A 27,115-nucleotide genomic window follows, 5' to 3' on the forward strand; every position below is an offset into this window, starting at 1 on the left:
GGTTATCATTTGGAATTCTTCTTATTAAAGCGTGACACTTCTTTGCGTATCCCATCCTTGGGGGTTGGGGTCAGAATGTAGGGTCAGCCATGATGCAGTGCCCCTGGAGCAGGAGGAGGTTGGGGGCATTGCTCAAGGGGGCAGCTTGGTGGTGCTGGGGCTTGAACCCCAATCTTCTGGTCAACGACCCAGAGCCTTAACCACTTGATCTATCACACTGCTAACAGTGTCAGTCACTTCCTCACCAGCTTCTCTTTTCTCCCTCTCAAATGCCAGAAAAATGTCCTGCCTCTTAAGAAGCGCTGATCTTAGGGACTCCTTCCATAAATGTTAATTAAACATTTCCTCACAGATTGATTAACAGTTATGTGGTTGCCTTTGCTAAATAACACATCATTCAGTTTAGTTATTATTAGGCCAACGTCAGTGCCTTAATATATTCAACTCAGTTTAATATTTTTTGGCTAGAGCTTTTTAACAGTGAACCCTGGACTGTCAAAGCAGCTTTTACAGAAATTTAGAATATAAACTGATTTATGTATTATAAATTTAGAATATTCTGATTTGACGTACGGTTGGAGCTGCTGTCATATAACACCTCCTGACCAATCATAATTCAGTTCACTTTTTATTTTATTTTATTTGTATAGTGCTTTCAGCAGTGGACATTGTTACATAGCAACTTTCTAGAAATATGTCCAATTCCGTTCTATTTTTTTGAATAGCCCTTTCAACAGCAGACATTATTGCATAAGCAGCTTTACAACATTATAACTGCTATGGAAATACAGGATATATCCATTCCAGATACAATTTTTTTAAATTTTAATTTATTCCTAATGAGCAAGCCAGTGGTGATGGTGGCAAGGAAGGACGAGGAGAGGAAACCTTGAGAGGAAACTGAAAAAAGACCAATTTCACTTGTGTAACTGTAGGTATGATGTCAGTATAGGAACTATATGTTCTATATAGTGAAAACATGCAATTTTGTAAAACTTATTAGCTAAACATTCTATTTCTCTATGTACTGTGATGGCATGTGCTTCTTTAACCACAAAAAAGCTCACTGGGATGAAAAATCTCTTTTGCAAGAGCATCCTGGTGAAGATGAGCAGCAGCACGGTTCGTGTTGGGTTGAACTAATACACATACACAAACATCAGATAAGTTCAATCAAATGAGGATGTAATAAAATGTGTATGGAGAAGGATCTCAAAATCAGTCCCTAACTGAATCAAGCTTCTACAGCCAGAGGTTTCTGTTTCCAAATCATTTATAATCACTTTAAAGGCATCCAATGAGATCAGCTCCTGAAGTTTCAGCTCATTTTGCAAGTTATTCCAGGCAGCAGGAGCAGCGAATTTAAGCGCCTTTTCTTCCCCAGTTCAGTGCACACCATTGAAACAGACAGTAAGAGGAATTCCTGAGAGCTGAAGGCTGTAGCTTCCTAAAAAATGTTTTTTTCTTTTAAATACACATGTAGGTCCATCCAACATGAGTATAATGATGAGTGAGGGTTTAAAAGTTTGTGGTGAACCTCACAGCTCCAACCTAAAACAGTGTCCGAAGCATGTAGACACTGAGAAGACTCATGTGTATAGAAAAGCCTCCCGGGAAGCTCGTGTGACAGCCGGTTTTCAGCTCTAATAGCAAGAGCGATGGTGAAGTACGTCAGTTGTTTAAGGTATTTAAATGATGGGAAACATTTTGAGTATCCATGAATAAGTAAGCACATTTCAAGCGAGAGAATGGTCAGCTTCAGCCGAGGCACGGTGTCTTTAATAAGGAGGTAAAAGCAGGCTGAATGCTAGCGGGGAGAACTAGGGTCCACCAGGACTGTAAGTACTGAGCATGCCCTTTTCACCGGGTGGCATTAAGACCGCAGTGAGCCAGCCCTCGGAGCTGTTTGTGGCCAGATGGGAGAAGGGCTTATGACATGTGAAAAGTAGACGCTCATAAATCTCATTAGAGCATCTGCTAAAGCTGGAAGCCTCCAACACTTAGTGTGTACACAAGGGGAAGCTTGTGTCTGTGAGCCGTTCACCATTAATGGTGTTGCGTGTGGGCCCGTGGTCAAGGCTGAACCTCTGTTGCCCTCAGACTCTTCTAATTAGGGTTTTGTAGAGCAATCGCTCGGCTTTTCTTTCTGCCTGCATCTGTCTTTGTTGGCATATGAGTCAGCACAGAGAATTCCCAGAGACTCGGTCAGGATACATCTGGGGAATTGGCACAGTTCCTCTAATGAGGTCTAATCTGATTTAGTGTTGTTTTGTGGCTCTCTGCGTCCTATGGCCATAGTGTATAGTAGCCACAGAGCCACATGTGAGCTTTGCATCTAGCCACGTTCTGCTCGGTTTCATCAGGGTTTTCACGTGTTCCTGTTGTATGTGAAAACATCACCTGTCATCAGTGCACCTTAAATAATCTGATGCTTCATCCCAAATCGCCTACTTATGCACTACTATACGCTATAAATAGTGTGAGTATTGTGTCTGAAAATTCCACCAAATACCCACACAATGCACTTATTCAACTAAAATGAACAAACATGGAATGCTGGACACTTCATGCGCTTAACACTCACACTTAGTGGAAGAGGGGCGGAGCTACCAGGCAAAAATTTTCTGACGGCATTCTGGTGGACAAGACATCTTACAAATGTCTTTTAAATGAGCTCAGGCACATTGTGTGTGTGATTTTTTCAACATTTTAAAAATTCACCTTTTTCTGCTGGAGCGCCATCGCATTACATGCATTTCACGTCATGTGCCAAAGCCTGAGAAACGGCTTGTGCGTCTGATTGATAAAAAAAATACGTTAGCGTTCCGTACATTCATACACTGGAGTGCACAGTGTGCAGAAGGTCATTTGGAGTTCAGCTGTAGTTAAAAAGTTCTTTGCCTTGGTGGATGTGTGTAGTGCAGCAGCTGCTGACATAGAATCTCCTCATGGCCAAGAAACTACTATGATTAATAAAAAATCTAAAATACAGTATTGCTAACTGAGAGTGTTAAAGTATAATATTGGAGAACTGATTTCCATGAGCACCAGCAACCCATATTCTCTTCTTAACCTCAGTCATTGAGCAGTAGGCATTCGTTCGTTTTCAGGTCGTCTGTCCATCCATCTGCGTGGAAACCTAGTGACAAGAAGGATTGGATGTCTCAGCACTGGCATTGAGTTTTTTTTTTTTTTTTAATTCTGCACAGAATCTGAAGCATTTTAAGCTACTTAAGATTTTTTTAATAGGTTTAATGAATGTAAAAGGGTTGTCGCTGAAGACGCTATTAATACCTCGTTGCTGCAGCTTACATTACTGTTACTGCTGGTTTCATTATGAGCTGTAAATATTAAGATATTGTTTGTTTGTTTTTTTTGATGTGCTGCATGTGTACTTGGATGTGAAATTCATTTATTTTTTTTGGAAGACCTTATCTGCTCTGGGCTGTCTCAAGAATACACAATCACACACACACACAAGCAGAGCCATTGAGAAAATGGAGAGCAGTGAGCAGAGGGAAGCCAGGAGAAAGTGAAGGTCGTGTTATGAGAATGAGCAACCCTGACACAGCTGACAGAGCGAGACTATAGGTGTTTGTTGTCCTGTGAATCCTGCCAGAGTGAAGATGTGTAAGGAGGGAACGGCGTGAAAGAGTGAGAACACGCTCTGCTTTCCTGCCTTCATTCTCTCCAGGGTTTTGGCAGGTGCACTGCTCAGAGGACCTCATGTTTCGCCAGGAGACAAAGTGAGCTCCTTTACTCCTGCTAACTCCTCCACGCTTATACTCCGTCACCTTTACATTTTTTTTGTCATCTTGTTAATTCATTAAAAAAAAAAAAAACTGGGTTCAAGCCGTAATTAGGTTGGGTAGATTGGTTTGATTCAGGTATTGACATATATTAGTGTTTAACCATAATATAGACAGAATCTCGAGATGTTCCTCATCTTCAAGCTTTGTCTAAGAGTTGCACGTTGTAGCTCTTTAGCTTTGTCATTTGCGGCTGTATTTGAGGGCATCAGTGGGGATCTCGGCGAGAGCAGCCATGCCTATTGAACGCTGCTAAAGTGGCTGAAATGACCACATAACTACCAGCCTCCTCCAATCAGCCTTCCATTTTTACCCTTTCTATTTTGGATGACACAGGCATCGCATGCAAATTCTCCCTGCTGATGAACGGTGGCTTCATTTCTAAGCCAAACCCAAAGCACGGCATGCGCTATCGCAGTTTATGATCAACACACACACGTTCCGATTAAAATAACTGTTCTGCGCAACGTGATGGAGTTCGGTTTGCACCAAACTCGAGGATTCAATGACATGTTTGACTGAATGACTAGCAAAGTGCCAAATACAGGGACAAACCATTCAGGGTTTTAGCTTTAACCCTTTAGTGTGCAGCCCCAGAAAAAATGGTAGCTAATGTAACATTATTATCCTCTTTAACAGAAGCTCAGGGTTTCAGTTAAGAAATGTCTTGCATTCAATTCAATGCAATTGATTTGTATAGAGCCTTTTACAGTGGACATTGTCTCAAAGCAGCTTTACAAAAGAAGATAAACAGAGAAAGGAGAGGGGAAAAAATTAATAAATAACTAGAAATAAAAATAAATTATTAAATTAAATTATTGAACTATTTTATCCTTATTTTATCTTATCCCTAATGAACAAGCCTGTGGCGACAATGGCAAGGGAAAACTCCCTGTGATGATATGAGGAAGAAACCTTAAGAGGAACCAGGCTCAGAAGAGAACCTCATCCTCATTTGGGTGATACTGGACAGTAAATAATGTAACTGATTAATGTCCTTTCTACAACAGCGACCAATGGCCCATGAGGAACTATTAGGTCAGTGTAGTTTCTGAGGTCATTATAGACACTAATTCCTTGCTGTCACAAGCTGACAGATGTAATGGCAGATCTGTGACGGTGTGAAAGTCCCCAGTTAGGATTAAAAACGAGCGCTATAGCCTCAAAGTGTCTGAGTGAGTTTTTTTTTTTTTTTTTATCTAAGAAGACAAATATAACAGCTTTTGTTAGAGCTGCATAAGTTGCTATGACACTGAGATTTCTCAGATACTCTTCAGAGGTGCTTTAACACACAGGTGTCAGGGTGTTACACACGTGCTCTACATGTCAACGTTTTCAGCAGCAGACGGGGATTTTTTTTTTTTTTTTTCCAAGTTAATTTTAGTAACTGAGCAGATTGTTTCCTGCTCTGTTAATTACTTTTGAAGCGTGTTTGTGGACTGTTGTTAATTTGCAGCACAATCGTAGGGGATTGTTTTCCTCTTCCACTATTCTGTATCCTTAAACACAGTCGCTGCAATTGAAATAGTCCATTAAAGAGGAAAAATTCTGATCTCACAGACATTGGGAATTTTGCTCTTTTTTCTGGTATTCCAGATTCATGCGGTCAGATGAGTTGATGGACATAAAGTCGCTGCTTCATTGAGCTATTTGCTCGGAATATGGGACAGAATGGAATAGAAGCAGAATGGAATAAAAATGGACGAGAATAGAAATAGGAATGAAATGGAAACGGAATCGCATGGAATGGAAATGGGAGCGAATGGAATACAATGGGATAGAAACAGAATTGATTGGAATGGATTAGAATTTCATGGAATAGAAACAGAATGCAATGGAATAGAATACAATGCAAGTTGTTATTGTGTAGCTCTGCATTACAGTGAAAGTTGGAGCTCTGCTGCTGTTGGTATCAAGTCAGTTAACAGACACAGTAATATCAAAAGTACGAGTAAAAGTTTCCATACAGAGCAAACGGTTTTAGAAGTAGAAGTGCAAATACTTCACAGTCCTCGCTTATTTCCTGAACAAAACAAGTGACTACAGCTGAGTTTTAACTCCGTCACAGATAGAAAGCTGGAATAAAGTGACTGCAGTTCTGATAAGCAGAGTTAAAAACAGTATACCTAATGAAGTGGGATTTTCCTGAAAGCTACGCTGCACTTCGGTGTAAGATGTGGTCCAGTCTAATACCATAGAACCTCTCTTCTGCATTGAGTTTCACATGATTAGGACTGATTAGAATGTTTAAATCTCTAGGTTGAATCCTAACTCCTGGAATTCTGACTTCTGTAACAGAAGGATGTGTCGTAGCACAAAAAAGGCTGTGTGCAAGTCCAGGAAAATAATCAGTGCAAAAATCAAGCATTTCTGCGATTATTTTCTCCAAGCAGCAGATCCAGATAGTGTTTCATTCCATTTGCCTTTTTTTTAATCAGAAGAAAAGTTCCTTATATAATTTAGGTTATAGCAGCTAAAGACCCTCTTTCCCTCACTATCTCTCTCTTCTTCTTACAAAAAGTCTGTCTCCTTACAGAAAATATCATTATATATATATTTTTTTCATTTGTTTATGAACACCATCCGCCAATATTAATAATTAATAATAATAATAAAACTCTTGCAGTCTGATTTATTACTGCAGTATTTTCTAACTCTTCAAATCTTGTGGGGTTTTTTTTTTTTATTTGAAAAAGCAAATAGGGGTAAAATTGACCTAATTGCACTCTCCTATCATCGAGCGTTTCGAGTACGGAACGGCGTCGTGTTAATTGCAGACGGCCGCAGCGAGAGTCTCTTAGAGCCATCCCACGAGGCTCATCCCCGCTCGCTCCGGCTTCTCGTTTATCGAGTCGGTCCCGGCGTAACGGAGCTCAGAGCCTTTTCATCTCCTCTTTCATCTCTCTCTCTCTCTCGTTCGCATGCCTCCGAGAAAAACAGGCTTTAAATACAGCTGCGTTATTTAAGCTTGGCTAATTAAGATCCTCAGACTTCTGCTCAGCGCTCTGAGGTTAAAGACAAACAATAAAAAGAGGGAAGAAATGGAAGCGCTGGCTCTCAGGCGCGTCTTGACGGTGATAATGACGAGCTATAAAAAGGGTTTGGAAAGGATTTGCGTTTGGTGTGAATTTTTAAACACACACACAGAATGCACATTTCCAGTTTGCACTACCATTATTCACTCAGAGAAAAAAGTACGTTTTCTTATCTGTACATTTCCCCACTTCCTTTTCCTTCATTATCCTCACCGCTTCAGCCTGAATGATTTGCCTTAACTGCCCCTGGATGTGATTGAAAATATTTGTTTTACTCATTTACAGCTTTTAATTGCTGTTTTAATCGACACCGCCTCGCCTCGTTTGGCCTTACAGACAGGATTTCACGCTTTGTTTCCAAAAGTCTTTAAAAAAACCCTGTTCATTAGAAAGCTGCATCAGATATCACGCACACGGCCACGGGTTTGGTCTCTTCACCATCCGTGCGCATAAATCTAAATTTTTTTACACATTTCTCTCTGTGCTCACTAGAGTAGTTATTCACTGTTGGAGCTTTAGTTGTGTAATTTGTACCTGGATGATTCTCCTCCTGTGTTTTTCTCCGACAGTGAGTCTGATGATGAGTCTGTCCATTACAGCCAAGTGATTTCAAGCAGTTCTGTAAAGCCATGATGCATGATTTGGCAAGATTAGTAGATTTACACTAAAATGCTACAGCACTGATATTTCTAATTAATTAATTAATTTAATTTAGTATTTAATTTAGTTATTTTAGTTCTTTTTTTAGCGAGTTGTTGTTGTTGTCTTTCAGCTGCTCCATGTTGAGGGTCACCAGATATTTAATTTCGAGCCCTAATACCTCACCCTACTGTTTTAACCCTTGGGGCTAAAACAGTAGGGTGAAACCCTCAGTGGCGGTATGCTTCCCTGCCCAGGATTTGAGCCCCACTGGGACAGTAGCTACTGCTCGGCTGCTTATACACTGCACACTGGTCACTAAACACTGATCAGGCATTAAGACCACCTGCCTAATATTGTAGTGGTCCCCCTTTTGCTGCCAAAACAGCCCTGACCCTTCGAGGCATGGACTCCACTAGATCCCTGAAGGTGTGCTGTGGTATCTCGCACCAAGATTTTAGCAGCAGATCCTTTAAGTCCCGTAAGTTGCAAGGTGTGGCCTCCATGGATTGGATTTTGTCCCACAGATGCTTGATTGGACTGAGATCTGGGGAATTTTGTCACACTGTCACAGATTTGTCAGCTTGTGACAGCAAGGAATTGTATTATAGTGTCTATAATGAACTCAGAAACTACATTGACCTGAAAGTTCCTCATGGGCCCTTGATTGCTGTTGTAGAAAGTACATTAATTAGTCACATTTACATTATTTACTGTCCAGTATCACCCAAATGAGGATGAGGTTCCCTTCTGAGCCTGGTTCCTCTCAAGGTTTCTTCCTCATATCATCTCAGGGAGTTTTTCCTCACCACTATTGCTGTAGGCTTGTTCATTAGGGATAAAATAGTTTAATAATTTAATTCAATAATTTTTTTTTCTCCTTTCTCTGTTTCTCTTATTTTGTAAAGCTGCTTTGAGACCATGTCCATTGTAAAAGGCTCTATACAAATAAATTGAATTGAATTTGGAGGCCAAGTCAACACCTCAAAGTCATGCTCATCAAACCATTCCTGAACCATTTTTGCTTTGTGGCACAGTGCATTATCCTGCTGAAAGAGACCACAGCCATCAGGGAATACTGTTTTCATGAAAGGGTGTACATGGTCTGTAACAATGCTTAGGTAGGTGGCACAAAGCAACATCCACATGGATGGCAGGACACAGGGGTCCCCATGGGCATTAATGATCCTTGGCTGCCCATGACCCTGTCGCCAGTTCACCACTGTTCCTTCCATGGACCACTTTTGGTAGATACTGATCACTGCAGACCGGGAATACCCCACAGCACTTGCAGGTTTGGAGATGCTCTGATCCAGTCATCTAGCCATCACTATTTGGCCCTTGTCAAACTCACTCAAATCCTTACGCTTGTCCATTTTTCCTGCTTCTAACACATCAACTTTGAGGACAAAATGTTCACTTGCTGCCTAATATATCCCACCCACTAACAGGTGCCATGATGAGGAGATAATCAGTGTTATTCACTTCACCTCTCAGTGGTCAGAATGTGTTATGCCTGATTGGTGTATATATACACATAGTTGCTCAATAAATGTTGGTTTAAACATTTATTTAGATCTGTACAAGGGCCATGTGTGATTTAGCTACATTTATTGTGTGTGTAGTGTGAACACAATCCGGACATGTGACCTACATTGTCATAATTTTTTCCCCCCAAAATACGTATTTTTTCTTGTTTAATCTCAATAATTTGCTCATTGCAACTTAAGCACATGAAACAACATTTTATTCCTCCATCACCGTGCCAGTCCCATTGCATCGTGGGATAGTGCAGTGTTCATTGGCTCCATGCTGCAGAATCTCAGCAAAAGCAGTAGACCAATCTGAGTCATTTATTCAACCAAGAAAGTATGAATCCTCTCTCTGTCTGTCTCTGTCTCTGTCTCTCTCTCTCTCTCTCTCTCTCTGTCTCTCTCTCTCTGTCTGTCTCTGTCTCTCTCGCTCTCTCTCTCTCTCTCTCTCTCTCTCTCTCTCTCTCTCTCTCTCTGTCTGTCTGTCTGTCTGTCTGTCTGTCTCTCTCTCTCTCTCTCTCTCTCTCTCTCTCTCTCAGGATTCACTGGAATTTTTTTCTGCCATTCCAAAGCCATGGCATTGTTGCTAATTTTACTTTTTGTCTAAAATTTATAATTTATATCATATATTTATATAATTTATTTATATCGTTAATTTACATCAAGCAGCTCACTCAGCACACGTGATGAATTTACTAGCCTTTTTATTCCTTACTATGACAGAAATCATGCATTACTATTTCACAGAGCTCTGTGTTTTTCTTCACCACTTTTATGCAAAACATCACTTTTACGCATTTTGCTGCACTCTGGCTGCTTAAATATTTCAGTGTTATGGAAACAAAGATGAAAAGAACGTGCTGGCGATGTGTTTGTGTTGGGAGTAAGAGGCTGATGATCTGCTCTGATCTATGGGAGGTTTGTGCACTGAGGAAGAGAGAAAAAAAAGTGTAAGGTTGCTTGCATCTCCATAGCAACAGGAAGGTTGTGGGACCTCGGGATGCACAAGGCTTCAGAAGAGTTTCGTGTTAAGTGGCACCCCAAGGAACATGTGTACACACACACACTGACACTTCACACTGGTAAAAATAGTTCGCATTACTAATATGTTCGAATGCAGTTAGACATGGACTTCATTTATCTCCTGTTCTTGTTACGGTGTGTGTTTGGAAAACAGATTTCTGTAGCTAATCAGCAGTCCTTTTTTTAAGACTAATTTGTTGTATAGGGGTCGTGTAAATGTTGTGGCTCTCGGCTGCTCTGCTTGCTGTGAGGAGAGTGTAGTGTAGTGTAGCATAGCCCCAGGCCTCAGATCAGTGTGAAGCTCAGATGAAGTGCTCTTTAATTTGTTGGGAATTCGGTGCTCGTTTAAGCTGAGGCACTGGGCCTTTGGGGGACGTATTTTTTTACCCTCACACGTTTTTTTCCTCTTGTCTTGAAAACAACATCACAGAATGGTGACTACAGCATGAATAACACGTGGTTATTTTGTTTCTTTGTTTGTTTCACACTTCACTCATCACTTCGACCGGTTTTTGACGACGTCTCTGAGCAGAACTGACTCGTACTTCTCTTCAGCTGTTTCTCTTGACTTTTTTTTCTTCCCCCAGAGCCGTGTTGTCAGTTTGTTAACACACACCAGAGAGGAGAAATAAAATGATCTTTTTCTTGCTGTCATGAAAATAACGCCATAAAGGCAATTTCGTGGTAGTTGTTGAACTACAGACTGCTTCAATCCACTTAAAATTCTTTGCTACGTCTGTAGATACAGACCGCAGTCTCGCAGGTGATGACCCTCACTCGAGACTTCAGCATTTTTGTTAGGCTTTTTTGCTGCTGTGCTTTCAGCTGTGTGTGTGCCTGTGTGTATGCATGCCTGTGTGTGTGTGTCTACCGTTCGAAGTGTGTGGAGCACAGCAGACCTCATGATCTCACTCCTCCCTCTCACATTTCCATTCACTCTTTCGATGGCAGCAGTTAGAGATATGAACCTATTCATCACTGAAACTGTGCTTAAAAATAATCCACAGCAGTGGAGAGTAATTAAAGCATTTCTATTGACTTGGATCTAATAATAGCAGAGTTGGTGGGGGATTTGCTGTGTGTGTGTGTGTGTGTGTGTGTGTGTGTGTGTCTATAGCCAGTTTAGCACACTCTCCCTCAGATTTCTGACTCCCTCCTTCTCTCCTTGAACCTCCCCTTGCTAACGCTGCTCCGTCATTGGCTGGGCACATGCAAGCTTCTCGAAGGCTCCTAGTAGGAAGGTTGAATCGGTCAGTTCATTGGACCGACACGCAGAATCGGAATTCTAAAAACCGAGGGATCCATTAGACGTACAGCCGATCAGTCCATCCGAGGACGTCTTCTGATTCCTGTCTCTTAATCTATAGTCAACAGGAACAAAAGAACTGCTCAGACATGCAGAATGCTGGAGAGAGAGCGATAGGGAAGAGAGAGAGATAGATATGGGGGATGGAGAGCAAGCAAGAGAGAGAGGGAGGGAGAGAGATAGGGGGATAGAGGGGGAGTAAGAGATCGAGTGAGAGAGGGAGGGGGAAGGGAAATAATGAGAGGTAGAGTGGAAAGGCGTTGTGTGTGTGTGAGAGGGTGCGACAGATAGAGAGAGGGGGAAAGAGGGGAGGGGTGTGTGTGTGTGAGAGAGAGAGAGAGAGAGAGAGAGATGGAAAGAGGGTAGGGGGGTGTGTGAGAGAGAGAGAGAGAAATTATGTGTGCAGGAGGACTCTCCTCCCCCTGCTGCTTCTCCTCTTGCTCGTGGCAGTCGGACTGAACTGGAATTAATAAGCGGCCAGCATCACCGCCTCAGGACCGAACCAGCCGACTCCGATGTCGTTGCTGTACATAGCGATTGTGACTGTGATACATCCTCACTTTAGCTTGTGTCACATGTGGCTTGCATTTATTTTTACCAATTTTTTTAAAAAAATAACTTTTCACAAATACCAAGATTTAAGAATATAATAAAGGCAGTAAAGCATAAAACCATGCTTCGACAGTGAATTGTGTCCTAAATGATTCGGCTAAAAAACGAGTCCACCTGCACATCACACTTACCATTTTATTTGTACAAATCAGAAAGAATTATCATTTACTTAAACTCTTGAGTTTTCACCGATGCCAACAACACACTGAATCGTGTGACGTACTTCGAGCTCAGGTGCTGATGCTCTGATACCCTGCATTTCAGACTACTGTCCAGCCTTAATAGAAACCAGAGTGTGTGTATATATGGTGATTTACCGTAACTACCGCTGTGCTGTGGCTCTGCTATGAATTCTGGATAGTGTGTAGTAGGTTTTTTTTTTCTTACAAGTCCAAATGAAATGAGGCTTGAGGGCTTTGTGTTTGATACCACTTCCATCTGAACAGCTTATGTTGTTGGACTGTTAAGTAAGCATCATTCACACCAGTGAAGTTAAAAACTAAAGTTCCCACTACCTTTATCTGTCTCTGATGCTGCCGCTGTAGTGTGTGAGTAGAGGAATATTACCAGGAAATACCCGTGATACATCTCAGAGAAGCAAAATTCCTCTCGGCACTATTCATGCCTCTCCACTTTATTATGAATGCTGTTAAAATTTAATCATTCACATCACAATCGCGGTGACCCGATCAGCCAATCAGTGCAATGCATAAAATAATGCAGATAAACTTGTGCTTAATGTTCACATCTACCCAGTTTCAGCCCAGTCTTCGGTCAATCCTTAGCCACTAACTAACTCTCCCTACTCATGTAAAATCAACCAACACGTCATGTGAAGCTCTTCTCGGTCTGCTACTCCATGCAGCATCACAGAGCATGGTAACACATTGCTCAGTGACTCACAGTGGCCCTGTGGAGGAAGTTTACCAGCCCTCCCACCCTGACAGCACAGCTTCTCATAGACTTTGATCATGCCATGGTTCTTGGTGCCAAGCTGGTTTGAGTATTTCAGATACTGATGATCCCCTGAGATTTTATAGTGCAAAAAAAAATATCCAGAGTCAGATCTTTAAGTTTATGCTAAACATCAGAGAAGGACAAAGCAGATTGGTTTGAGCTGATAGGAAGGCTAGGGCAATTCAGGTCGAAACCCTGCAAGAGAGGAGCACAAATAGGTCAGACATTCTATTATCCAGCAGTGGTGAGCTGAAAAGCATCTCCGAACGCACAACATGTTGGCTGCAGTGAACGCAGGCTTTACCAAAACTGATTTCTGTTAATAAACTGCTCCACACTCGGCAGAAATGCAGCACAAAGTTTAGGTTTAGACATAAACATTGATTTAAAAAACTTTATAATATATAAAAAATCTTGATAAGAATCTGGCAAAAAAAAAAAGAAAGAATTGGCTCGTTATTTGTTTTGTTGGTTGTAAAATTTGGAAATCGAGATGGAAAATGGCCACTAATCAGTCTCTGGACAGAAAGGAAACAAAGCAGAATTTCCTTGTATACTATGTTATTTCCATTTGCTGCTGTATGCGTGGATATGTGTAAAATTAGCAACACAGGCATTAAACGCTGTATTTTGTTTCATTGAAGCCTGTGTAATTCTAAGTGAATTTCTGATCACCTTTTCAAAATCTTTTCACGTTCCCACAATTTGACATGGATTTGTTTCCTCTCATAACAGTGGTCTCATTGACATGTTTAGGATCTATACACCCTCGGGCAGCAGCCAACTACATACACAGATATAGCTATAAAGAAAAACTAAAGCAGGAGCTTTAGTTATTTCATGCACCTTATTAATATTCATTTTTAGATCAAGTGATATTTTTGGGTTGTGGCTTTTGGCATACAAATGTGTGTATTCTGAGGTTTCTGTAGGATTCCCCAAGTGAAGACCAAAAGCAACAGCCGAACCAAATTTTCACCAAATTGAAGCCCAGTCTTCTGTCTCAACTCCACTTCTGTCTCCTGCGTCTCCCCTGATTCTTGAACTGACTCCTTTGCGCTTCGATTTTAACCAAATTATCACTATCCTCTCTCGTCTTTGTTCACAGTGCCAGACTCTGCCAAGCCCAGCCCTGCCCCTCTTCCCTCTGCTAACCCCAGCACTACCAACCCCTCTGTGCCCTCGGCCAGCAGCAGTGGTGCCAATGGCAAGCGTGTGTCCTCCAGCACCCAGCAGCAACCGCAGTCAACAGTACAGCGCTACCCACCACGAGAGGTGCCACCACGTTTCCGCCAGCACGAGCACAAGCAGCTACTGAAGAGAGGACAACCTCTGCCTGCTGGGAGCCTCGCTGTTGTGCTGCCATCCTCAAGCAGCCCAACTGTGCAGTCCTTCCCCAGCCAGTCACACCCAGGTCAGCAACTGGTCCAGTACAATAAACCATCATTTTAAAAGGCAGATTAAGATCAAATGCTTTCCGGGGTAAATAAATCAGAAGTTGATTAGTTTGCCAGTCCTTCATGTGCTGCCTGTTTTCATGTTCTGCTTATGTATGCTACAAAGACAAGACTGGAAAATAAGCTATTATTGAGCCTTGGGAAGGGGTAACATCAGAGCAGAAGGAGAATCCTCATCCTTTCCTGGTAGTCCCTTTGGTGATTAAAAGGTTTTTGGCTAGTGTCTTAATTTTCCTTCAGTTGAAATGCTGAAATGCCACTGCATGTTGTGCTAGCTTTACAGCTACAGTGATCTGTGCAGTTTAGTCAACACTTTCCGTACTTATCATAGTCCTGATTCCAGAAACATTATCTAGCATCTGTTCGAGCTAATCAACATTGCTAGTTCCTACCAAATGCCAGTAGCAGCAGGTTGTGGGATTTGAAAAAAAAGAGTAGCACGAATCCCAGCTTTAATGAGTTGGACGTTTTTCCTCGTGATGCTCTTGACGACTGTATTGATAGACCACCTCAACTGCTTGCCTGTTGATGCAGAACTGTCAGTCTGGATGCTAATCTGCTCCTCCTGCTTACTCTGACTCCACTCATCATCTCTATTTACTGATGTTTTGTTGCCGTTGAACTTGCAGCGCCTGAATTTAAACTTCTTGATGGGTAACTGAACAAGCTCTTTAGCTAGATTATGATGTTGAATCTTCCTGCATCCCAGCCATGGCTCTGGCAACCACGCAGTCCAGTTTGCACTAATTACTCACCCATATCTAATATCCACACTTAACGTTACCTTATATAATCCAAATATGTTTTCCATATTGTGTATCCTGGCGCTTTCATCATGTTTACTTGTGTGGAGTCTGCCCACGCGTACATACGGCTGCTTACGAATACTGGTTTGCTTTGCTCTAGTTTCTAACGCTAAGCCAGGAGAGTGAAGAGAGTTGCTTCCTGTGTTTGGAAGGCGTGTGTACGGATATGTCCTTTCGGTTTGCGAGCGACTGTTCGGCTGCAGAGAAAATGGCAGCGGCCCAGCTTAGTGAGCTGCAGTGACTCATTGCTTACGGTATGCGTGCACAACTGAGATGTGGGCCGCTTTTGATTGACCCGGGCTCGTCTAAACCTTATTTCGAGGCGAAAGAGTCGATCCCCTGCCCAGGACTGGATTTTGATTGGTTCCTGTGGTGTGCATGTGAAAGGGACAACCTGTGAGTTAGTAAATAGGCAAGCTGAGGCTTTGATAATAAAGTGGTCCCTTACCCTGCTTGCCAACAGCGCACTCTCCTTTCATTCCTGTGCTCATTTTCCTCCTCCTCTGCACTTTCTACCCCCACACAACCAAAAGGTTTTCTCTCGAAGGAAAGCAGTGATTCAGAGAGAAACCAGTCCAGGTCTGATTTGATTTCCTCTGCCCACGTCACTCATTCTGTCTCCTTGAAATCTGCATGTGCAACAAACTGTGGCTCCACTGCATGTTACTTAACAAATCGAAACCCACCTTCATGACAGAGGCTCCTTTATTTCCATGAGCAAGCATTTTCACCAGAAAACTCTGGAGTAGCCACAGCTCTAACCAAAGCTGGCAGCATCCTGTATTCAGGAAAAGCTTTCACTTTCTCTCGTGTCTTCATGTTCTTTGCCTCATTCCTTTCAAGTCCTTAGCACATGGAAATGCCAGTATGGGTCATTTTGGATTTGGCAGAGGTTTTTTTGTTTTTCAATCTAAAAAGAACGTAGAAAAAAATGATTATTGATTCATTCAATCTGTTCTGTAGGACAGATATTATTATGAAGGTAATTTTTATTCCCACATGCTATATAAGATAAATAAAGAACACCAGGGTTTAGAGAAAAGTTATACTTTATGCTTTAGTATTGTTATCTTAAAAAAAAACCAACAGCGTGGCAACAGATTTTTTTCAGTGTGCTAGCTGGGACCTTTTTGCTTCTTTTCTTTTTTTGGTATATTCTGCAGATTAAGCAGCAGAATGCCATGTTGTCAAGTTTTTAATCGTGAAGCAAGATTACAAATCACTCGTCTGTCATCCTGTGTGGAAAGTCTGAAATGCTTCAGCACAGTCATCACGCTCACCATCTTTTTTTTTTAAATTTTCATTACATATTATTTGTCATGAGTCTCAAGACCTCCTCTTCATCTTTGTTTTTTACGATCAAAAAATTCAATGGCCGAAGCACAAAATAGTAATAATTTTGGTAGCGTACACTGCTCTGTGTGCCTGTTGCACCGTTGCCCCATGGCCTGGTGTAGCGCCTAGGGTTGTGGGCTTATTATAAGCCAGTTTGCAGCATTTACTCCCAGTGTAGCTTTCATAAAAAGCTACACTTGATTGCACTGGTTACTGTAACACACACATAGTGGAGCTGCCCTCTCATCATTTCTGAGTAGCAGGCAGTCTGTTATTCCAACATTTCTAAGTTTTTTTTCCCCCAGATTCTAATTAAAGGTAAAGTTAACATGAGTTTTTGAGACCAAATAGGCTGTGTTTATCCAAAAATCAGTGTGTCTGTGTGTGTGTCGTCCTCTACTGTCAGCTGTTGGATCTGGCTAGAGCGCAGGCTGATGTGCGTCACGTCCTGTGCTGAAGGAATGAAGCGAGTGTGCTACTAAACTGTGGTTGCATAAGTCTCCCACTTACTTACCAACCCCCTTGTTGCCTCCTTCCTACAAGCCTCTGTGTAACCATCACACACGGCCGTCAGCACAGCTCCCTCAACACATTTGCACAGTGCTTCTATTGTTCTGTGTGTGTGTGTGTGTGTGTGTGGACATGCTCTGAGTGGAGCAGGTGGTAACATACCGTTCTCAAGGGATTTTCGCCTCCTTATCCAGCATCACACAAGGCCTTTTTGGACATTTCAGATTAACACAGTTAATTCACCTCAGCCATGATCTTATTTTACCCCCTGGATGTTAAAAGGATTTATTCATTCATATTCTGTGTGAAATTGAATTATAAAAACAAAAGCCAGTCTAATATAATCTGTCAAATCACACTTTTTGCTTTTGATATGTTGATATTGAACATTGTATAGCACAGTTGTTCTTGAGTGTTAGTAGAGCTGATATGGAGTGTGTACTGCTGTGCTGGGACATGTGACCTGAGGTCTAGTCGTCTGGCAGGTAGTCTCAGCTTTAGACGTCACGCCCACAAGCCGTTGACTCATTGTCTGATGTATATGCCACACAAAATTGGAAACACTTCAGGAGTTTAAAAGTTGTCATGGATTCTACAGGATTTACAGGAGATGTGTGTGTCGTGTTTTTAAACAGTGCGACTCTACTTTCCTCATAGAAGAAGGAAGCCATCATGTCTAGAACCATGACAATGAGCTCTTATGTAAATCAGCTATATGCTGGAAATTCAAACGATGTGAATTTCAGACTACTTAATTTAAATGAAAGATCTACGGTTGTGGTCTGTTTTTGTCTTACTATACTTTACTTTATACTTTTCCATGCCCCTAAACATGACTCTAAACAACAAGAACTGTGATTGGTTGCTTTACATGTCAGTCAGATGCTCTCTTGGCCGGTCCTCGGCCAATAAATGCTGCTATAGAGTCTGCCGTCAGTCTGAGGGTCTGCCCTATGCAAGACTAACTAACAGGACCAGGCACTGGTTCTCACCAGAGTCCATGAGGAAGACCTCGTTATCCCCACTGCAGACTTATCAAAACAATATTAATAATATGAATGACCCTTTGCTTTCTCTTTTTTGGTTCCCGAACTCAGCAAAAAATAATTTTGAATACCAATTTCCAGTCTCTCATTATCTCCAAGAATTAGAATATTAGGAATTTTAGACAATTTTTTTTTTTCTACTGTAAGAATGATGTATATTGCATTTGTTAAGAAAAATAAGCAAAAATATAATTTTGTATATAAAGAAAAACACCCACAATAAATGTAGCTAAATCACACATGGCCCTTGTACAGATCTAAATAAATGTTTAAACCAACATTTATTGAGCAACTATGTGTATATATACACCAATCAGGCATAACATTATGACCAGTGACAGGTGAAGTGAATAACACTGATGATCTCCTCATCATGGCACCTGTTAGTGGGTGGGATGTATTAGGCAGCAAGTGAACATTTTGTCGTCAAAGTTGATGTGTTAGAAGCAGGAAAAATGGACAAGCGTAAGGATTTGAGCGAGTTTGACAAGGGCCAAATTGTAACAGCTAGGCGACTGGATCAGAGCATCTCCAAAACTGCAGCTCTTGTGGGACGTTCCCGATCTGCAGTGGTCAGTATCTATCAAAAGTGTTCCAAGAAAGGGACAGGGTTGAACCGGCGACAGGGTCATGGGCGGCCAAGGCTCATTGATGCACATGGGGAGCGAAGGCTAGTCTGTTTTGATCCGATCCAACAGACGAGCTGCTGTTTAAAATTGCTGAAGAAGTTAATGCTGGTTCTGATAGAAAGGTATCAGAATACATAGTGTAGGACGGGTCAGGGAAAAAGGGAACCAACACAATATTATATATCTATAATGCCGATATCAAAATTACAGCCCCTGGTAGCACTTGATCTTCACATGAAATCTGGACTAAGTGCGATAAAAGACCAGTGAAGCCTCAATGATCATAAACCACATTTTACAATGGGTTTAAGGTGTGCGTTTCCTTCCTTTCAGAAATATTCAGATTTTTCACTGTTCAGGTGCTGCATTTTGCAAGTTGATCCCACTATCTTGTAACAAATCCAACAAGCCCAAGTTTGTTATGAAAGTTAACAGTTTCATTGCAGAAAACCATGCAGAGAAGTGTTCACTCATGGGCATTATTGCAGGTCAAGTCACCAGTCTTTCTTGGAGTGAAAGGTCTTTGGTTCTTGGTTAACATGGTAAAAGGGATTTTGTACATGTATAACCCTATATTTATATCTTATGGAAACAGGTGAATGTGGACTAACAACAGAAAAGGTTCACTTATCTAAAGTATTCCTATTCACATGGATGGAAAGCTGGCTTATTTTGTCTGTTTCAGCATATAATGCTTTCTTTCTGTTATGCATTAATTAGCAATTGATAACTGGTTCGCTTCCAAGACCTCATTATGAAAATTATGACTTTTTTTTTTGGATAGTTAGATCTACATTCGCCTTCAAAACTATCTTGAAAAACACAAAACCTTTTATATTACACTACCCGATTTTTAGGCAAGCAAAAGTATAGGAATGGATGAGTCTTGAAGTTAATAACACTTAACATTTGGTTGCATAATCCTGTGCTTGTGATAACTGCGTTAAGGTTATGACTCACTGGCATCAATGTGTTGGGTTCTTTTTTTTTTATGCTTTTACCCCAGCCTCTGTCTGTTGTTGTTTCTCCTCTTCAGGGTGTGTAATGCAGCTCAGTTGGATTATGGTCTACTTGATTGACTTGGCCAGTCTAAAACCCTCCATTTTTTCACCGTGATAAAGTTCTGTTGTGTTGGCAGTGGGTTTTGGTTCAGTGTCTTGCTGCATCATGATGTTCTCCCAATCAATTTAAATGCATTTCTCTGTAAACCAGTCTGTGTTCATTCTGCTCCTGCTACTGTCATGAGTTTACATCATCAATAAAGATTCGTGAGAATGTTTCAGAAGCAGCCATGCAAACCCAAGCCATGGCACTACCTCCACCATGCTTCACTGATGAGCTTGTATGTTTTGGATCATGAGCAGATGATTTCTTTCTCATCACTTTGGTAGAGGTTCATCTTGGTTCCAAAGCTCCTGAGGCTCATCTCTGTATTTCACTGCAGTTTACAGTCTGGTTCTTTGTTTTTTGATGAGTGGTTGAAGTCTTGATAGTCTCTATATTTCTGCTTTCAATGTCTTCGAATGGTGGATTGTGATACCATCACCTCTGTCTTGTGGAGGTTGTTGGTGATTGTGAGAGCTGTGAACGAAAACCCAAAAACAACAATGTTTGCCATTGGAAGCAGTTATTTTTCTAAGCCGTTCCATTCTGTATTTGTTTCTGAGCATACCAGTTTCTTGCTTTGTCAGGGAATTCCAAATTGTTGTATTGGCTATGCCTGCTGTTTGTGCAATGGCTCTGATTGATTTTTGCTCTTTGCTCAGTTTCAAAATGTCTTGTTTTTCTCCTGTAGATGAATAGCTCTCTGATCTTTATGTTGACTTATCCTTTTTGACAGTCTTCACTGGTGAACCTTCAGCCTAAATCCAAGAGTAAATGTTCAGAGATCTTTATTGTTTAAACAATCATTCTAACAAATCTGTGTCTTTGCTGCTCCAGTAGTTTGTATATAAGCAAAAAAGAATATAATAAGCCTATTGCTTTCAACATATTATTCTATTTCTTCATAAAACATTCCCCCTCTTTTTTACTGACCTATTTCTGACCTATATATCACACCCTAGCAATATACTCCTGACTTAATTAGTAATGCTTAATTACATCATTATATGTTTGCCCAAAGAGAGCTGACATTATTTTTGGAGTAAGTAAAAAGTATGGTCTCTGTGAATGTAATCAATGGACCAGGGACTGTAATGAAATGTATCAGGCATTTTGCATTTTGTAAATGACACCATCCTTTTTGACAAAAAGTTGGTGTTCTTTTATCACTTGGTCATCTTGCTCTCCCCCTATAATCTCTTTCTCTCACGCGCGCTCTCGCTCTCTCGTTCTCTCTCTCGCTCTCTCTCTCGCGCTCTCTCTCTCTCTCTCTCTCACTCTCGCTCTCGTGCTCTCTCTCTCTCTCTCTCTCTCTCTCTCTCTCTCTCTCTCTCGTGCTCTCTCTCTCTCTCGCTCTCTCTCATGCACACACACTATTTCCTCCCCCACGTCTTCTCAGTGCATGCACACTGCAAAGACATTTAGCTCTTGGCCACCTGCCTGCATCCATGTCAGCCTGTTTCCTATTTGGCGTTGGAGTGTTTCTCTTTCCTTTTAAAGGTGGGGGTGGGTACAGGAAGCCTTCATCAGATCTTGAGTGTTACAGTATTATCCTCTTTTTCTTTTTAACACAAAGCAGATCATTTTACACAAGCATGGTAACAGTGAGCAATAGACCATGTGTGTGTGTGTCCAGTTCAGCCTATAGACTGAACGCTGTACTGCTTTTGTCTTTGTGCTGCTATTGCGGGATCTCCAAATGGGATATGCTAATTGCAGCCCAAGTGGTCTCAGTTCACCATTTTGTCACGATTTACAAGCGTAAAATGAGCCCTGAACAATGGGAGGAAAAGAAATCTCTGCTCTGTTTTCCACTCCCATGTGAGTGCACGCTGGAAAGCACTCCCTGTTTTAACCTTCACCCGGGGTGCACTCCCTGCACGCAAGCACAAGCACGAGGCTGCTCTCCGCTTCAGGAGCATAGAGATATATAAATAAGGCTGGAGTGAGAGAGCAGGGTCGGATCCTGTCTATGCAGTGTGGGATGAACGGGGCGGTCGCTTGCACGCTGTGCCGCAGTTTCTTGGCAGCGGTTCAGGAGTGAGCCTTGGAAGACATATTGTAGGAGACATATCGTAGCAGGAATGCCTGACGTTCTGCACACAACCTAAAGCCCATGGGACGATGGTCGGGAGGCTCCTCTCTTCAGGTACTTTTCCACTTCGTCATTTCCCCACCCCCTCTAGACGACAGAACATTTCTCTTCCGCTCTCTTCCACTCTCCTCTCAGTGCAGCACTGCTTCTGTTTATTTTGGTCTCGCACTATCCTGATGACTACAAATAAAGCGCAAAGCCACAGAAGGCGGTTTTTACACAGGGCATAAGTGTTCTTTGTTGAACAAGCTCCTGAGCGGTACTGATATGTTGACGACAGCTCCGGGCTGTTTTGGCTATGTTTCAGGCTTGATAAAATGGCGTCCTTTGCTACGCAGTGACTCTTCAAAAGGATGGTGCTTATGTCAGAAGCACACTGCCTTTACTCTCTCTCTCTCTCTCTCTCTCTCTCTCATGTTCTTTCACTTGCATACAATGTGTCACTGTTTTTCTCTGATCTCTGGTTGAAAGTGTGTGCAGGAAAGCCACTGATTTCCCTATACTTGAAGCATGCTGAACAGTGTATGCACATGCAAAGACACACAAAACACAGCAGAGTTGAACCAGGAAAATGGGCAGTGCTTGCCAAGTAATTAACCGTTCATGATCTTTCAGCGAATGCTTTCAAATGTTACTGATTTATTTAAAAGGGAAGGGTGTGTATTCCAGTTGGTCAGGCTTTGGTTCGGAAGGTAAAGATTTGTGGTGACGGCAATGCAAATTATGTATGCAGAGATGTAAGGTACTTTTTAAGCTTTTGGTTAAAAAAAAAAAGATGTATGTGTGTATATATATATATATATATATATATATATATATATATATATATATATATATATATATATATATATATATATATATATATATATATATATATAATTTGTTTTTTTTTTATGTGTAGATTTAGTAAGTTAGCATTAATGTATTAATTCAGAATAAATACTTCAGACAGATAGATAGATGGGTAGAAAAAATGTAAACATTTAGGGTATTACTTTCCATTTTATTATATTCTAAAGTTAAGCTGAACATGCTGTTACATGGTTTAATCAGATATATCAAACTATACCAGTGATGAATATTGGTCAGTCACCCCTGTGACCAAACAGTACAGGGGCAGAAGAGTTGCATAATGAAACAACATTCAACCATTCATTAAGAGATCATGAGTTCCCGACAGTTCAAGGGGGCCAAATTAGCAATTCTCTCTCAGTGGAGATTCCAGACTCTCCTGACCCTGTCAGTCACGACAATGCTAGCCAATCTTGGACATCTGTGAGCTCTTGTGTGCTGAGGTGGGCAAATACTGCTTTCCTCCAAGAGTGTTACACACATAAAGCAGCTGTTTGGAAAGATGTGGTCAGTTTTCTCTGCGTGTTTCTGGGGAACAGGAATTACTCTTACAACAAACTGCTGGGGTTTTTTTCCTGAATTTTTAAGTGTGATTAATTTTGTGCTTTTCTTAAATGCATTTTCTCCCAAATTTAAGCAATTTCTTTCACACATTTGCATTGTCCAGGTTTCTGTCCACTCGTGCAAATTCTCAAATACAACATGGTTTTCACAGATGCGGAATTATAACTACTTTGACCTTGTGTTTTTGTTTAAAAACCTTGAAAAGCTTTGATTCAACCTCCTTAAACTATCCTACTCTTCAGGCCTTACAGTTATATAGTAATAAAAATAGATAAAAATGTGATACTGTATTCGTTAAAAATTAAAGATCTATGGAATTCTGTCTTTTAAGAACTGCTGCTGTTATCATAAGCACTGTCCAGAAAAACCCTTTAATGTATGCCTTTATTACTCTACACCTGTATATTGTTGTAATTTATAATCCCATCATTTTGGTTCATCCAGATGAGATTGGGTTTCCCTTTGAGTCATGTTCCTTTCAGATTTAATATTACATTTTTTATTGCCACTGGCTTACTTATTGTGGATCTAGATTTCTGCAAATGTTCAAATAAAGTTCAATATATGTCTAGTCAGTTGAATTGAATTAAAATGAATAATGATGGTAGTAAGCCAAAAGCCAGCAGGCCTATGTTTTGTTTGATAGCTAATTAATGAGTATTTAACAGAACAGACAGTGTTCTTCTTAGGCTGCATTTATGCTTTGCTTACTCTTAGATATATTTTATTGATCCCATGAGGAACATTCACGCTTGTGTTGAAGTAATCATTTGAAAGATGTAACCCAGTATTTATGTCAATGTTATGCCATTTCATTCATTCTTTTTCACTCATTGTCTTTTTTTACTCTTTATAGACCTGCCCTTGCAGAGTGGCCATTCAGCACAGTATGAAAGTCCCCACTGGGGACATACACCTATCAACAGCAGTGCTACTATAGTCACAACCAATAACAGTGGCTGGGATCAACTGATTATAAACAAAAGTGATACAGAGGAGTGGCCTTCTATTTCTCGCAGTGAAAGCCACATCCCTGCAGGATGCCCATCAGATACTGAGAATATCAACATCATCAACAGCAACACAGACAGCATGAGTATGGCCACAGGGGGCAGCCAGCAAGGACACTTTCCCACTAATCATCCCAGTAAAGCCAGTAACAGCCACTCAGGAGGCATCCTCTCCAGCCAGAGTGGGGCCAGTAGAGGCTGGGGCTCTGGTCCATCTCCTGCCATTGCTGGAGAAGGAAAGGGTGATGGCAGCAGTGCATCAATGGGAGCCAGGACCTGGGGCTCCTCTAACTTTAACTTGAATTTGAATCCCAACGCCAACCCCTCTGCCTGGCCAGTCCTGGGACATGAGGGGACAGGCATGGGTGGCAGCTCTGGAGTATCCAACCAAGCTCCATCTAATATCAGCAGCCCACCATGTGCTCCATCCTCTGGACCGAGCAATAGTGGCAATATGATTGGTGGCAATGGAAATTCTGCTGGAAACTCTGGTAACGGTAATGGCAGCACCGCCTGGGGTGGTATGGTGTCTAGTGACACCTCTGAGCCACACTCCTCCCCTTCCACGAATGTGTCTTTTAGCTCTGAACCTCAGAACCTTAACACTGAAGGACCAAATCACACTAAGCAAGAGCCCATGAGCCCTGCCAATAGTATGCCTAACTGGAGTGTCACCCCTGTTGGCATGGGCTCTTTTGTCCAGTCTCCAACAGGAAGTTCACAGGTCAATGGGGAGGAAGGGTCTGTGTGGGGTAATGGAGATGCCAAGTCTGCCAGTAGCTCTAAGGACTCTGGCTGGGATTCAGGAAGTGGTTGGGGTCAAGGAGTAGCTTCAGCCACCCCTGGCTGGGGCCAAGCCACATCCAATGGGGACTGGGGCAAGCATTCCACTGAACCTAAAGGGTGGGAGTCTGCAGGGTCTCCCACTCAAGAGCAGCCACTCAGTTCTTGGGGCAGTGGGGCCAATGCTCCAGCTAGTGACGGAAGCAGTGATAGCATGGATGGTCATTCTCACAGGAGAGAACACTCAAGAGATATGGCCCCACCTCTCCTGCCTGCCCAGGACATGGATCCAAGAGTGCTGTGCAACACAGGATGGGGACAGACTCCAGTGCGTCAGCACACAGCGTGGGAGACAGAAGAAGCTGCGCACTCAAATAACAAGAATGATGTTGGTACAGAAGCATGGGGCCCATCTTCAAATGCACCTCATATGGCACAACCATCATCTCATGGTAGTGTCAATCCAAGTTCTGGACCTGATTCTGGGGGCAAGACTGATGCACATCGCCCCGCTGCAGCAACTACATCAGGCTGGGGACAGTCCCCCAGTCAACCATGCTCTGGATGGGGTGACAACTCCAAGAAACCCCCTATTGGTTCTGGAGGCTGGGGTAACCCTCCACAAGGAGGCCACAGTGGCAACTTGCAAAAAAGTGGGCAGTCCTGGGGCTCTGAAGACAAATGTCCTACTTGGGATGACTCCCATGCCAAGACTAAACCTCAGGGTTGGGGCGAGGGCCCCAAGCCATCCCATGGCTGGGGCAATGACCCAGGAGGGGACGGTGGAGCTGGCGATGAGTGGAATGACTCTGGAGAAGGAAAGAAGAATGGACCATCCAGCTCTTCCTGGGAGGGAGATGGAACAGGATGGAAAGAAAGCCCTCGAGGTTGGGGGAAGCCATCCCCAGGTGGAGGATGGGGAGATGCACAACGCTCCAATGCCTCAACACAGGGATGGCGCAACAAGTCTCAGGAGGGTGGCAATGGAAGCAGTACTGGTGGAAGCATGGGTTCATGGGGAGGTTCAAGCTCTCTCAAGAGTGGTTCAGGTTGGGGAGGAAGTAATGGGGGAGGAGTAAAACATAATCATGCTGCAGAGCCAACAGGATGGGAAGAGCCCTCCCCACCATCCATCCGACGCAAGATGGAAATTGATGATGGTACCTCAGCTTGGGGTGATCCAAGCAGTTATAATAAGACAGTTAACCTCTGGGACAGGAACAATCCTGGAATGCAGAGTAAAACAGGCTCTGGAAATGCCAACAATCCCCCCAGCAACCATCACCACCATACCCACCATAATCAACCTCCGTTGCAGGGCCATGGACATGGAGGGCCACCTGCAACAAACAGCCATATCACTCCTGACAATACAAGCCCGCATCAAGCAGTGGCTCCTCATAACAGAGCACCCCTGATGACCACAGGTAAATGAAATTCCTTGTCATTTATTTGCTGTTTTAAAAAAAGCTTATACAGTTCCTTTAAGGGGTTTGCCTTACCTTTAACTGCCTTAAAATAAACATAAACAAAGTATTTTCCTTATTTTAGACAGCAGAAACTTTTTATTGCTGAAATAGAATATCCCAAATAACCAGAATTGAATTCCGTGTTAGAAATAGGGCTGTACCTTAGGCTGATTTTAATATTTGGTTAGCTGCTAGGCAAGTAGCAAAAAGCATATTATTGTGGTAATTATCATTTCTTTTTTTTCTCAGCAGTAGTTCGTGTGTTTGCAAATATAGTGAGGGAAAAATGAACAGGAACAATTGACTTAAAGCAAACACTACTTTCATTTTGGAAAAAAAAAAATTAAAATACATTTTCTTTGTATTATATATGAGTGACAATTTCTGGCCATATGGCATAACTCGCCACCAAATACTAATTTCAGTATTTTATTACTGGTGTCTCAAGTGGTGTTTATTTTTAAACATAATCAGGAAAGTAATGCATTTGGCCTTTACCTTTTCACATTTAGCAAGTTGTCAGATGGCCTGTGGCCCAATAC

The 27,115-nt window shown here is 42.0% G+C and overlaps 1 protein-coding gene across 3 annotated transcripts in view; it reads left to right on the forward strand.

Moving 5' to 3' along the window:
• Positions 1-27,115, forward strand: part of tnrc6c1 (trinucleotide repeat containing adaptor 6C1) — a 60,198-nt gene that overhangs the window by 17,951 nt on the left and 15,132 nt on the right. For 2 of the 3 annotated variants that reach the window (XM_058406281.1, XM_058406297.1), the window contains 2 exons: positions 14,022-14,327; positions 24,168-26,531. In XM_058406281.1, coding sequence (XP_058262264.1) covers positions 14,022-14,327; positions 24,168-26,531 — 2,670 coding nt within the window. Of the gene's footprint in view, positions 1-14,021; positions 14,328-21,666; positions 21,950-24,167; positions 26,532-27,115 lie in introns of those variants that run through there. The other variant, XM_058406288.1, reaches the window with a different exon arrangement.

The sequence above is a fragment of the Hemibagrus wyckioides genome, linkage group LG02 (genome assembly GCF_019097595.1).
Source record: "Hemibagrus wyckioides isolate EC202008001 linkage group LG02, SWU_Hwy_1.0, whole genome shotgun sequence".
Classification (NCBI taxonomy): domain Eukaryota; kingdom Metazoa; phylum Chordata; class Actinopteri; order Siluriformes; family Bagridae; genus Hemibagrus; species Hemibagrus wyckioides.